Source organism: Bombus affinis, chromosome 8 (genome assembly GCF_024516045.1).
Source record: "Bombus affinis isolate iyBomAffi1 chromosome 8, iyBomAffi1.2, whole genome shotgun sequence".
NCBI lineage: Eukaryota > Metazoa > Arthropoda > Insecta > Hymenoptera > Apidae > Bombus > Bombus affinis.
The window spans coordinates 1,726,597-1,740,902 of NC_066351.1; the positions used below are offsets into that span (position 1 = coordinate 1,726,597).

Below are 14,306 nucleotides of genomic sequence, written 5' to 3' on the forward strand. Positions count from 1 at the left end.
TCCTTTTTGTCGTTCCTCCCCGTCTCGTATTGCCCTTCTCTTCTCTATTATTAATCTAATATTATAAATATATATAATATTAGATTGCAAAGGAATATCTACTCTGTAAGGCGGAAAAGAACGCAAAAGGATATAAAAATTGGTAGTTTCTTATTGTTTTCTAATTCGTAGTGGCAAAGTATTTGACCGATCTCGTTTGTATTATGTATTTTTAGATTGCGATCTATAGATCGCTCTTTATTCCTCGCGCACGTTATACGAATTTTTTCGTTGTAATGGATACTTTCACTGGGCTTGAAGCGCGTTCACAGTGTTTGTTCTATTTTTGCACGTTCGATCGTATATGTGGCGCGGTTATGGTGCAGCGCCGGATTCAAATAGTGTCTTGTTTCAATTTACACGACCCGTATGTGCGTACGGCCAGACATACGCATCCTGGTGTAGAAGCAATTAATCCCCGTCCCATTAACCGAGAAGGAACCGCTAGCTGCTTTTTTCACCACCCTCGGCATTGTTGATCCTCCTCTTCTCTGTTTTCTTTCGCCCCTTGGCCGTTATTTCTTTCTTTTTTCAAAAACACGCGCTATGATTAAATTAAGGCGTGGTCGAGGGCGAGGAGTGAACCGTTGTCCTCTTTGCTTCCATAGAAATTGAACACGTTTGTTGTCATTTTGAATTTTTAACTTTTAAACCTTTATCTTTGTAACTTTCAATTTTGGAGCATTTAAACTTTATCATTTCGAAATTTCCTCATTCTCAATTTATCAAACTTTCAAACTTTTTTTTAATTTATAAATTTTATAGCTGATAAATTTTCAAATTGTATAAATAACAGATCGAAGTTAAAATGAAACTTCACATATTCAAACGCTCACCTTTGCTTTGAATACCACTCAAATACGAAAGATCACCGAAACGAAAAATGGAAATGTCACGATAGCTCGGCAACAAATCCGAAACGATCATCTATCATATGACTATAGTAACGTGCTATGTGATCCTCAGGAATAACGTTGTTTAGTGAAATTATAATCGAATTCCAGGCTGAGGCTACTCGGTTGCGTGGGCCTGGCACACGGTTGCAACAGGTGGGAGTCATTCCCAACCTGTTGCGCCTACATCGCTTCAAAAATACATTGATTCGAGAGCCGAGCGTACGAACGTTTGCGCTCCGCTTGAGAGTCGAACCACAAATATTTGCTCGAATGTCTTTTATGTGATTCCACCGAGAAGAATATTTTTCATCGTTGAGAATATTCATGATCTCCACTTTGAAATTAGTCGAACGATCTTCCTAATGATAAATAGTGAGGGCGTTAATTAATCAAACGAGAATTGTCGATTAAATAACATAAGACTAAATAATCATTAAAAAAAAATAATTATCTAAAAATGTCAAAGAACTCGATTAATTATGTATTTTCAACAATTTAAAATGATCGATAATCGACGAAAAATTACATTATCTATGAGTAAAAATTTTATCTAAAGTTTGAAGAATTTATTCTTGTTGAACAAAGAGAATTGTATTAGATAATAGAATGATCTGAGGTAATATCATGGGATGCACGATGTGATCTAGAAGAATGAGCCTTTTACTTTCCTGCATCCCCGGTTTCAGCCGTTAGAAATTTATGTTATGCCAGCGATGCGACACGGCATCCGGTTGTTTCCCACCGGTTGTTGCGAAAACGCGAATAATTATTCTACGTGCGCGAGTAACATCTACTAGATACTTTTTAGTAGGAAAAAATCGAGAACCTCCTCGTTGCATTTCAATTCTCCGACAAGCTGCAACATACTAATTTATCACCACAAACCTGTATCCTCGGCGACATTTCTATAAATCTAAAACCACAAACTATTTCCCTTGCAAAGCAAGGAAAAAACTATTCGATAGAACTACCAACTCTGACGCCAGTTTCTACTTTCAACATCGCATTTTTATTCCTGACGAATCAACATCCTTGCCATTTGCGAGCGTAGCGAAACAAATCAAGTTGTATTCGTTCAAATTTCACCGCAAAATAATTTATACCTCCTTACAAAACCTCCAAACGTTTCAAGTATCGAATCATGTTTGAAATGATTCAAATTTCCCGCCACTTATATACATTCGAAGCAGTTCGAATTCGCTTAAATTGCATCTCTAGATATAGATTAATCCCTGATCTATGTATTAGCTTGTCCGAAAAGTTTCTTTCGTTTTATAAGGAAATAATAGAAGCACAATGTTTTTTTGTTTTATATTAGTTTATTGAATTATGCACGAGCATAATAATAGAAATATAACGAAACGGATCATACCTAATTCAATAAAATAATATAAAACAGGAATTGTTGTTTATCTATTATCACTTTATGAAACGAAAGAAACTTTTCGGACAACCTAATAGATTAGGGATTAATGCTACATAGATTATTTAACTTATAAAGATTAATTTTTAAACTTAATATTCTTACTTGAATTTCTCCAATTTATTTTTTCCTATCTTCTACATCAATTTTAACATAGACTTCGAACTAATTTTCCATGTCAAGAAATACTATCTTTATCCTTAGCAAGTCATTCAACATTAAATTTCATTCGATTTTGATTAAACTACTTCTATTCTGCAAAGTTTCATCGACCACAAATAATAAAATAATGTATACGGGCATATACGTTGCCATCGATGAGATATGTACAACGTTTGATATTTAGAAGGTTAGAAAGGTCATACGGGATCATTTGGCTGTCATTGTCCGCGGAGAAGCGATTCGGCCGCGCCAACTTTCACTTTCAACGACGAAACGTCGCGCGATGCGATTCCATCGTGATAGTGTGATACGATTCCTTGCCTCTATGCGGTCGATTTAATTTCGCACGCCGCGCTTTCTTCCCGAGTAGGGAAGCATCCTTATACGGAAAAACCACGCTGGTTATTCAACGTGCACGATTACACGACCGATTGTTACCATCCTCTGCTCCTGTTCCTTGTAATTGTGTAACATATGAGCGATCGTGGCTCGTACGAAAGGGAAATTCCTGCAATTTTTTACTTTAAATGTTGACAAAACTGACGTTTTATAGGTAAGCTATGAAGATCTATATTACATATATACAGGGTGGTTGGTAACTGGTGGTACAAGCGGAAAGCGGGTGATTCTACGCGAAAAAAGAAGTCGAAAATATAGAATAAAAATTTTTCATTTGAGGCTTTGTTTTCGAGAAAATCGACTTTGAATTTTCGCTTGGTACGCGTGCACTTTATCACGTCTCGTTATAACGGATCTCACTGTAGATCGTTGTCTCGATTGACGTTATGTTGATAAACACTTCCAATTGTCTATTCTGAAAAAATCGCAAGTTGCGAGCAATTGAAAGAAAAAAATATTGTAGCCATTCATACTTTAAAACAATCGAATACGTTAGAAAATATTCATAGAAATTTAATTAGAAGAGCAAAGGTATGTGTTCGCCAGAATGGGCAAGATTTTTAGCAATTTTTGTAATAATAAACTTTATGATTACTTCATATTATTTCATTATGTATTCCTAATTTTCCGTTATGGCAAAAACAAACTTAAACTGCGATAATATCCATCGAGACAACGATCTACAGTGAGATCCGTTATAACGAGACGTGATAAAGTGCACGCGTACCTAGCGAAAATTCAAAGTCGATTTTCTCGAAAACAAAGCCTCAAACGAAAAATTTTTATTCTATATTTTCGACTTCTTTTTTAGCGTAGAATCACCCCCTTTCCGCTTGTACCACCAGTTACCAACCACCCTGTATATGTAAGTGCAAATATGTACAGAATGCACGTAATGCAGAAAATATATGAATATTCAGAACAATGTGCAGGAGTGTTGAGGGGAAGGATCATTTGATCGATTACTGGTATCGATTTCGAGAGAGCTTAATGGGTTTCATACTAAGTGCCACCATGATAATTAGGGGAATATGAACCCTTTGCACTCCTATGCTGAGTGTGACTCGACATTAATTTTTATCTCAGGAGCTTTTTTGTCGAGTCCCACTCGACATTCTTTCATGTCCCACCTTTTTTTGTGAAACGTGCGAAAGAAAAGCAGGATTGCATCCTGGAAATTGTTTCAAGATATATCATACACTTAAAAATTACAAAATACAACAATAGTGTGAATAAAACTGGTATTTAAGTGAATTTCTTTTTTCCTTTATTTATTTAAATTGTCTTATTTTTTAGTTAAAGTAAATTCCAAATAAAACACTTAAAAGGGTTGAGAGCTGCTGCTAAAGAAATTGAAATAAAATTCCGAGTGCAAAGGGTTAATGCATAGAAGTATATATAGAGAAGGATGTATGTCAATCGTTTAGTCGACAGTGGTGATTTCTCGATGGTATTAAATCATTCTATCATTAATGTAATTCTATAGGATGAAACTGCATTTATTCGAAAGAAATTTCAGTTAGTACTTGATTAGGTGAATCCATTTATTTCAACGTAAATTTATACAATATAATATATTGTATAAATTAACACTAGAACTACCACACCAGTAAAATTGACTGGTTTTACAATTTTATTTTAAAATTCCTACTTCATGTTATATTTCTTTCCGCATTGATGTAATGACTTTCGTAACGATAACTAAAAGAATAATATAATAAATTTTATTTTCTTTTTTATGTATTCAAACTGAAAATAATTTTGTATCAAGGCTGCCTATACCAATACCAGTCGAAATGACTGGTACTTGTCAAAGTGTAAAAGGGTCCTGCAATCTGTTTATCGAATCCCAATTAACCAGTTTCCTCTTTTTGTACAATTTGCCACACGTTTTTAAAATTTTTACCGCGTATCATTCGATATGATGATATCATTTATCAGGAAAATTCCAGATCGATCGCTAGATGCTAACACTAGCAATACCACAGCAGTCAAAACGACTGGTTCTACAATTTTATAAATGTGCCAACCCTCGTTTAGGTCAATCATGGTGCCAGATGGATTAATAATACCAAAAATGTACTACATAACACGTTATTGCTTCTGTAGGAAAGTAATAAATCAATAAATATAAATAGGTAGATGAATGAAATGAAAGATGAATACTTAAAACGACATACATATACCTAAAGTGAACACAGTTTAGGAACCAGTATCAGCAAATATAAAATATATTGTTAAGCTTAATAACTACGATCTTATGTATGATGCGATGTGATCAATTAACGGCATCGTTTTCATCGTAAAACATCGTAAAGCTCGATGACCATATTTGATCCTGGACAACGTTTATGGCGAGTAAAATGTCTTGCGAAATAAGGGATTGGTCGTTGCATGAGCGAAAAACATTCCAAAAACGAGTGAAAGTGCTCCGAGTACAATGTTCCATCGGGTTTTATCGTGTCGTTCGTGAATATCGACTGTATAATCGAATCGCAAACATCGTACATAATTGAGTAATCGAGTTAAGTTGCTACTCGTCGCTACCTCGCGAGATCGTTTTGGATGCGTACACGCAATCGTGAGTCCTCGGGAAATTTCATGACTCAAACGCGAACAAAATACGCAGCTATGTACTACATTTTGGTGATGTGTTCATTCGAGTAGTTTTTAAATAATTTTCTATTTATTAATTAAATCGTGGATTTCTATGTATTTGTGGGAAATTTAAATATACAAAATACATAGAATATGTATAAATAACTATGAAATATAAATAAATATAAAATTGTTATAATATTTAGAGATTCAAATGTATCTATATGTATATGTATCTAGATTATACTTCTTTATTTGTATAAACATTTGCAATCTACTGATAATATCAGTAAATTTATAAATTACATGTTATAAGTTATAAATTCTTGTTACATGAAACAATTTCTACAATTGTTTAATACGTATCGATTAAAACAATCAATTTGTAATTTAGAAAATTCATCTGTAAAATTTATCAGTCTTGTTATAATTATACAAAAGAATTTATCAAGCGATAACTTGCGATTGATAATACTACTATCGTTTTCTCAGCTTTTTTGAAACATTTGTATAATTAAAATGCCAATTACGTTACCACAGATCTATCAAACTTTCTACATTTTTCCAAACCAAGTTTCTAATCTCAAATATCGTAATAATATTATCATATAATAATATCATCGTTTTCTTCGATTATTCATCGGCTTGCAAGTAATTTCAGCAAAGTTACGCGTTCGTGACGTTCGCGAGTGGAATTTTTACTTGCAATCAAGCAACTAACTGTTCACTGGCCGATTTGAAAGCGGTACCACGAGCAATTACCGCTAATCGCGATTAAGTAATTGCAATTAAATTGAAACAACGAGATCCAGGGTGTGCGTCACGTGCTAGCCGGTCCCATAGCGTTCTCCACGTAAAGCACGATCGAAAGTGGCACTGCTAGCATTTGTTCGTGGCGCGATTAACATTGCCTGCACGATACAAATAAGGTACCGTTGCGTTTGTTCGACGATGCATTCCACCGTCTCACGGACTGACACTGACGACCTGCATCGTCTAGAAATCGAAACGTGACAAGATTGCTCAAGTACTTTTGCCATTGCTTCAACCGGTTACTATCTCTTCTTTTGCATTCCCGTGTTTTTCTCTCTTCTTTCTCGTGGTTGTTGGTTCGATTGAAATATTAAAATTACAAAAATTGGATATTGAAATTTGAAACGCGGACATGTGAAATTTGAAGTATTGAAAAATTCGACATGGAAATTTAAAGCTTTGTAACATTAGACATTGAAACTTCAAATTTGGTTAAGTCATCGTATTTCGAGCCAACAGTGCAAATTGTGTATTTTCTTAATTGTGTTTCATGCATTTTAGTGTTTTTCGATATTTCTCTTTGACAATTTAGTATACGCTTGAATATATATAATATATAGATGAATTATTTATATATTTTGTTGCTGTTTTCTCACGTAAGTGGTTGATTAACGATGATCGATGATCGGCTTGCTCGATGATACATTAAAGACCACGAAAGACTATCTCATTTACGCGGTAATTAGCACATACGTAGTAACGTTTAACGGTTTTGGAAGGTCCATTAGCCGGCAATTTTGCTCTGCCTTTTAGTTCTCGACTTTACAATGCTTTGCAAGAACCATAGGTAAAGTTGGCTTGAATAACAAAAAGATCAAACTAGCTTTCTTTTCTACCGTGATTTGTATTGATTATTAAAATGGCCATTTTTGGTCAACGTTTATGTTAGATGATTAACATATTATTAAGTTTCTTTGTGTTAAAAAATATGCGGGCCACAGCAGATCCAAAAATAGACAGTAGTTTTCTATTTCTTAGGTAATTTTTACGTCCGAACTAAAATTCACTGGTTTTCGCGATCTTTACGACAATTCACACAAAAAGAGAGAAACTTTATCCTAAATACAATGAAACGTCTGGAGAATAAAAAGCGTTCAAGAGACAAGGCGTTTTTCACGAGGAATAATTATAACCCTTTGTTGACCGCGATCAAAGTTGACTCACACGCTCGTGAGTCATTTCTCTCTTTCCGGGTGTAGGCCTTCCCGCGATGGCCGTTCTACTCTAAGATCCGCGACCTTATTCGACATCTGACATCACCAGCAGCCTTGCTAATTATCGAACAGCAACTATGACGGCCTTCGGTTATCTCTGGGTCAGCTGTGAGAAACGTTCGACTGATGGATCTATACAGAACCAAACGCATTCTAAATCGAATTGTCGTTGTGATCTCTTTGGTAGAGTTACGACACATGGTGATTTACAAAACGAATTAATTTTCATAGATATCGCGTTCCTGATCTACTTTTACAGACTGCGAAACATGAAAATATTTAGCGGGGGTTCTTCGAGGATATTTTCTTCTGGATATCTCCAATTGTTCGCGACCTTCGACAGAAAAACGATAATTACGTTTTTCACTCATTGAACGTTCGCCGATCTTATCGAAGAATACTATTTCACGTGTTTATTTATCATTAGAAAATGGATAGTTGGGTCAGAGTGCGTGCTTATTGTTGGCACGTGATAAATCCTCACGCAGAAAAGACAATGTTGGGAGGCTACGTACTATCGTTTAGATGCTACCAATGAATAACAATGAAACAAAGGCATTGCCACGATTAGATGGCTTTTGTTCTCCTAGAAACCTACGAATAATGTTTCTTTCTTGCACGTGGGTGAAAATACGGCGAGCGAAACTGTCGGTTTTTGCGTGTGATACGAGACGAATGGTTCTTGGTATTCTTTCTCACTTTTATCCTACAGAATGTTTCATTTTACTTCTCAGTTTCTTCAGACTGATACCAAAATACTGGATTTATATTTGAGCCGCTCAAAAGTCTCATGAATCTTTCAAAATAAAGAGAATGGCTTGTTGCATGTCACATGATTTGATTACTTGGATACATAGTTAGCGTTCAGCTTCTTCAGAATCAAACGAGTCGCTTCTATTTCTTTCTTTTGTTTTTTATTATTTAATTTGTACTTTACAATTTGTGCAGCTGAACATTTGGTAAATTTTTCTAATTTAATTGCTAAATAACATGTGGACGGCCACCCCCAGCGGGATACCATCTTCGAATTTGACTATTTTGTTTCTTTAGTGAGGTCACTGGGGTGTTTTCTTTTTAATCTTCTTTCTATGAGAGTTAGGCTAGATTCAGCAGCTAGCTGGTTTGGATATGTTGCCGCTCTTTCCTTGTATTTTTCTGCGTACCTGCCGATTTCTTCTTTGACCATTGGTATAGAGTCACTTCCATGATCGCAAGAATCGAGATATAATCTTCTTTATAGTAAGGAGATGACATAAATATTATACTATAGATACTGGAGATCTTCGTGATAAATTAAAAAAATAATCTTTTTAATATCATTTTTCTCTATCTTTTCTATGGAGTTGATCATATAAAAAAAAGATGAACAATGTGCACAATATTCTTGGTATTAGGTTGTCCGAAATGTTTCTTTCGTTTTATAAGGAAATAATAGACTCATAGTGTTTTTTGTTTTATATTAGTTTATTGAATTATGCACGAACATAAATGGATCATACCTAATTCAAGAAATTGTTCATCCATTATCACCTTATGAAACGAAAGAAACTTTTCGGACGACCCAATATTTCTGTCTTCTTTTTTTATAATTTCCTCCTTTATTTTTTAACTGTTTATAACATTTTACAAATATACTGGTTAATGTTTCATTAATCCTTAGAGTGCTGAATATTCGCGGCCTATGCGGTCCGTACGGACGGCGCGCGGCTAGCGCTGACGATCGCTGTGGACGGAATACTTTTTCGTTAGACTGAACTCTGTTGATTGACTATTCAAAGCGCAAATCGTAATAAGTTATAGTAATTCTTTTACACGAAATTAAATGATTCAAGAGCGTTATTTTTAGTATTAATTATTTATTATAAACATTGAAATTTACAATAAACTAGAAAACAATAAACTAGGAAACTAAATTTAGTAAATATAACACAAGTTAATAATTCAGTTGTGTGTGAAAAATTTCAAAACAATTATCGATACATAATCCGACATCGCATTTTCTGCATTCTCTTATTTTTCACACAAACAACACATTTCCTTCTTGATAATTAGATGCGACTGTCCGCGAAACAGGTAGACAACTGTTATAACGAGGCATTATATGCATCTGTTTACTGTCGTTACTAAGGAATGCATTTATATTTATCTCACACAAACGTAATAGTACTTACTTCTGCGTAGGTGTTTGGAAAAATTGACAAACGCATACATGCGTCCTTAGTCCATGCCAGGCACTTACAGAAAACGCATATATGTGTCCTTAGTCTACGCCGATAGCTTTCGCCAGACGCGTATATGCGCCCATAGCACACTAAGGGTTAATATGTATTTATATACAAAGTTCGAGGGAAAAATTCACTCAATGATATATTTCTTGCAGATATGGCACAAACAGTGCTTCAAGTGTCAGGGTTGCGGCATGATTCTGAACATGCGAACGTACAAGGGTTTCAACAAACAGCCATACTGCGAGGCGTAAGTAGCACAGAATTCTTCACTTTATATTGCGACATGATGCATGATCCTATATTTTGTAAACAGAATAATAACTAGTTCATTGAATCACTCTTATCTATGTAATTAAAGCCAAAAGTTCATCATTTAGATAGGAAATATTAAATAAACATCCTCCTTCTTGGATAATAAATTCTGATATATAGATCTACTTCTTTTTGATCTTTCGTTTAACTTTTGCTAATTACAAACATTTCCATAAATCGCTTCTCCATTAGTTTCTCATTTAATAGATTTTCAAGTATTCGAACTCTTACTATTACCATTTTTCAAACTCCATGTTTCATAAACTTTTGTGACCAAATCAAAGTCATTAATTTTTAGTGACTTTTGTTCAACTTTTCCTTAATTCGAAATATGTAAATCACTTGTCATTGGTATTTTAAACAGACTGTCCAGGATTCAAACTCTAATGGCTCTAATTTCGTCATGATTTATGAAAGTATCAAAGTATAACGATTGTAATGGTAAAATTTAAGAGAAATAGAGTTTACCAGACATTCGTTCAACTTTTCCCTAATTTCAAATATTAGGTTGTCCCAAAAGTTCTTTTCGTTTTATAAGTAAATAGTAGATGCACAACATTTTTTCTTTTACATTATTTTATTGAGTTACGTTTGATCCATTTTATTCTACTACTACAAAATGGATCATACATAAATCCATAAAATAATATAAAATAAAAAATGCGCATCTATTCATAGTTCTGTGAATGAATTACTCTATTACATACATAATCTCGTAAACAGATTTTCAAGTATTCAAACTGTTAATTTTATCATTTCTCAAACGTTATAAACTCCATAATCCACGCCGTAACGAAACCAAGCTATTAATTCTTAATGACTAACAGCTCTCTCATTTCCAATTAAATCATCGGTCACACGTGTACTCAGCTTCTTTAGCGTGTAATAAACTGCTAAGCTCGTGTTTAGACGAAAAAGAAAAATGATTGGCGAGAAAGAAACATGGATTCGTAAGAAATGGCCAGTTTTCATGGTTAGATGCAGTCGAGGTGGCGAAAGCGCGCGATTCTGCGGTCAGGATAACGTATAGTTGTCGTGTTTTCTCAACGGATCCTCCTTTTATCGTGGCTCCTTTCAGCTGCCGTGTCCTTGCCACGTCCACTGCGCTGTGTCGCGTCGTTGCGACTCATGGTCTCCAATAGGGATCTGAGTGAAAGGATCCGAAAGTGTATTGAGTGAACCAGGCATCGGTACGCGGGGAAGCATGCCATCTGTTCCCCTGTGTTCTGGGAAACGTCGTTCTTTAGCTTCTGATAAGGAATTAGAAATTTGGAAGGAATTTAGGTTCGTTGCAGGCGAGCGGCAGACCGGCTTCGGGCGTCCAATTTTTCTTCCAATTCACACGAACGTTTTGCGTTAATTTGCCACCGCTTCGTATCACTGTTATCTATTAGGTTGTCCGAAAAGTTTCTTTCGTTTTATGAGGAAATAATAGACGCACAATGTTTTTGTTTTATATTATTTTGTCGAATTGCGTACGATCCATTGTTGAGATAAACATTTCACAGATTTGATTTCACGTTTGTACGAAGGTGCATTGTTGTATTAAGTCGTCCAAGAAGTTTCTTTCGTTTTATAAGGAAATAATGGATGCACCACATTTTCCGTTTTATATTATTTTATCGAATTACGTATGATCCATTTCGTTCTATCAAAATAAACATCACAACGTTCGACAGATTAGGTTTCATGTTTGTATAAAGATATATCGTCGTAAAAGACGTGTCTGTAAAAGAAAGACACTTTTCGGACAACCTAATAGAAGGCAGCGGTTAACTGCCACAAAGCATTCGTCCGCACCGGGCGTTAGAAGAAGTTAGAAAGTTTGATGTTGGAAATATTCAAATTGAATTCATCCATAATTAGATACACTTATTTTCGCGTTAGATTATAATCATCGTTATTATTCATATATCATCAATATTCATATATAATCAATTGAAATAAAATTCGCGCTGGATGAGCGCACCATATTTGTATAAAATTCCTTTCTATACGTTTGCAAATGTCGATCATCAGTATTACTAAAAAAAAAAAAAAGAAAAAAAAATTAAGTGCAGCTACTGCTTGTTTATCGTCGGTTGACACGTTGAAATTGATTTCAAGTACCACTCAATTTCGTGTCACTGACGTAGATCAGTTGGAATATACGAGGGGAAGGCCGAGGAGAAAGCGTGCGAGATTTAATGCTTTTTCGTGATAACTTCTCCACAATATGTTTTTTTATACTCTTTCAATTGAAATATATTATCAAACAGCGATATTACCAATCAATAATATTTGAATAATCAGTACCAATCAGTATCATTGAATTCTGTATTGAATTTTGTATTTTTCAAATTTTCCACACTTATCAAGTCAATAGCGCTCGATTCTTCAAAATCGAACAACGTAATTCATGATCCAGGTCGATCCAGGAGACGATCGGCATGCACAGCGTTTTACCGTAAAGCAGTGACTCGCGGAGTATTCCGAGTGAGCATCTGCGATGATGAAATCCTTCGAAATGCGTATCGAATCTGCGTTTCTCCGGCGTTTTGTGTCTTTTCGCCACGTAACGGCCTGCAATTTGCACGAATACTAGGTCGTTCCGTTGCCACGGGGAAACGAAATTTCTGCAACGTCCTCGCTTGATTGCGCGCATATTGACGATATCTTACGAGGCTTTAAGAAATCGAAGAACACGCAGACGTTACGATTTTCTCGATCATTATTTATAGATCATGGATTTCTAATATATGGCCGAAGTTGAATTTTATCTTTATATTCCGTGTGAATGAAATTTGCAATTTTTATGGTTCGTGCTCTATATATATTGTACACATAAAATCCTATATATACCCATCAAATTTTGTATAACGGGATTATCAAAAGAAATAAAAAATACATTTCGTCATAGAATCGTTTGTTATTTTTTTTGAGTTCAATTAATAGGAAACTCGATGCTGAAAATATCTTTGTCACAGTGTTTCGAATTTAAAGAACTTTTGTAATTGACTGTATAATATTTCACGGTTCGTTGTTTCATTTTTTCCTGCCTCAAAGAAGGAAGTACATTTGCTCGGTAAAGAACAACTGCAACTTGCAGAAGTCACGTTATAAGAAGATAGATCTCGTTAAACCATCCGACATCTGCTTTTCGTCGGAATCTTCATCTTCATCTCCATCGTTTAAAGAACAACTGCACGTTGTCCTGGTTTGTAGAATCACCCCGTAGAAATTCGAATATCCTGCGTGCATATAATTAGTGGAACCGATATAGCAAGGTCGTAAATTAAAACACTATGTGGACACCGATTGATGTAGCCGCATACGTACGCGTCTTATAAAAGTGCTTTGATTCTGTATCGAAAACTCAGCTTCCATTATGTAGAGAATAACGTACGGCTTCTACCAATTACACCGAACGTGACTATAAGGTGGAGAAGAAAAATTACGCGAATCGAACGGTTTATGAGGCGGCATCGCGTTCCTCGCTACGGGAATGACAGAGTGCATGTGTCGAGCAATGCGTGTCGAATCAGACGGTGCGATGGTCTGAATAAGCAAAGCAGAACACGTGTGAGTCGTGAGATTCATTCATTCGTCTGGCATCCTCCCGCTCGGTCCTGCTCACCCCTCACCTTCATTTCCCTTGCTCTTTATCTTCCCCCTTTCTCGCGTCTGTCCACCGTTCATTTAATTTTTATGAGCCCGTATATATGAGCAACGTACGTTGTCTGCTAGTTAGATGACCTCCTTCGTCCGAGCATTCGTTCATTCAAAAAGAGTATCAAAAAGAACACAATACCTTTACGTAATTTTCAATTTAAGGCTGATTACTGAAAGTGATAATTGAAATGATTCGCATAGACAAAAGAAGAAATTTCTCAGAGTTACCGTTAAATACAAAATTCTAATTACTTACGCCAAGGGTTTCAAGAGATTCGATTAATGAAATTTTTCCACATATACGCGTTATAAAAGTTATCCAAATTATACTGGAAACTGATGAAAATAAAGGAATTATCTCCAAGAGATTAAGATTCCGAGTAAAAGGAATTAACTCGTCTTCCTCGATTAACAGCTTCCACGAATTGCGAAACGTGGATGCAGGATGGAAAGATATCATAATGAAACTTGTATTTAATCCTTTAGCAGAAACCAAGATTAGATACTAGAAAATTACATACAGCTGTTATCACGATTTTCCAATTTTCCATTGCATATCATCCTTCCTACC

The 14,306-nt window shown here is 35.3% G+C and overlaps 1 protein-coding gene across 2 annotated transcripts in view; it reads left to right on the forward strand.

Moving 5' to 3' along the window:
• The window catches only part of LOC126919435 (LIM and SH3 domain protein Lasp), a 38,273-nt gene that overhangs the window by 4,341 nt on the left and 19,626 nt on the right, over positions 1-14,306 (forward strand). For both annotated transcript variants that reach the window (XM_050728747.1, XM_050728748.1), the window contains exon 2: positions 9,925-10,019. In XM_050728747.1, coding sequence (XP_050584704.1) covers positions 9,925-10,019 — 95 coding nt within the window. The remainder of the gene's footprint in view (positions 1-9,924; positions 10,020-14,306) is intronic.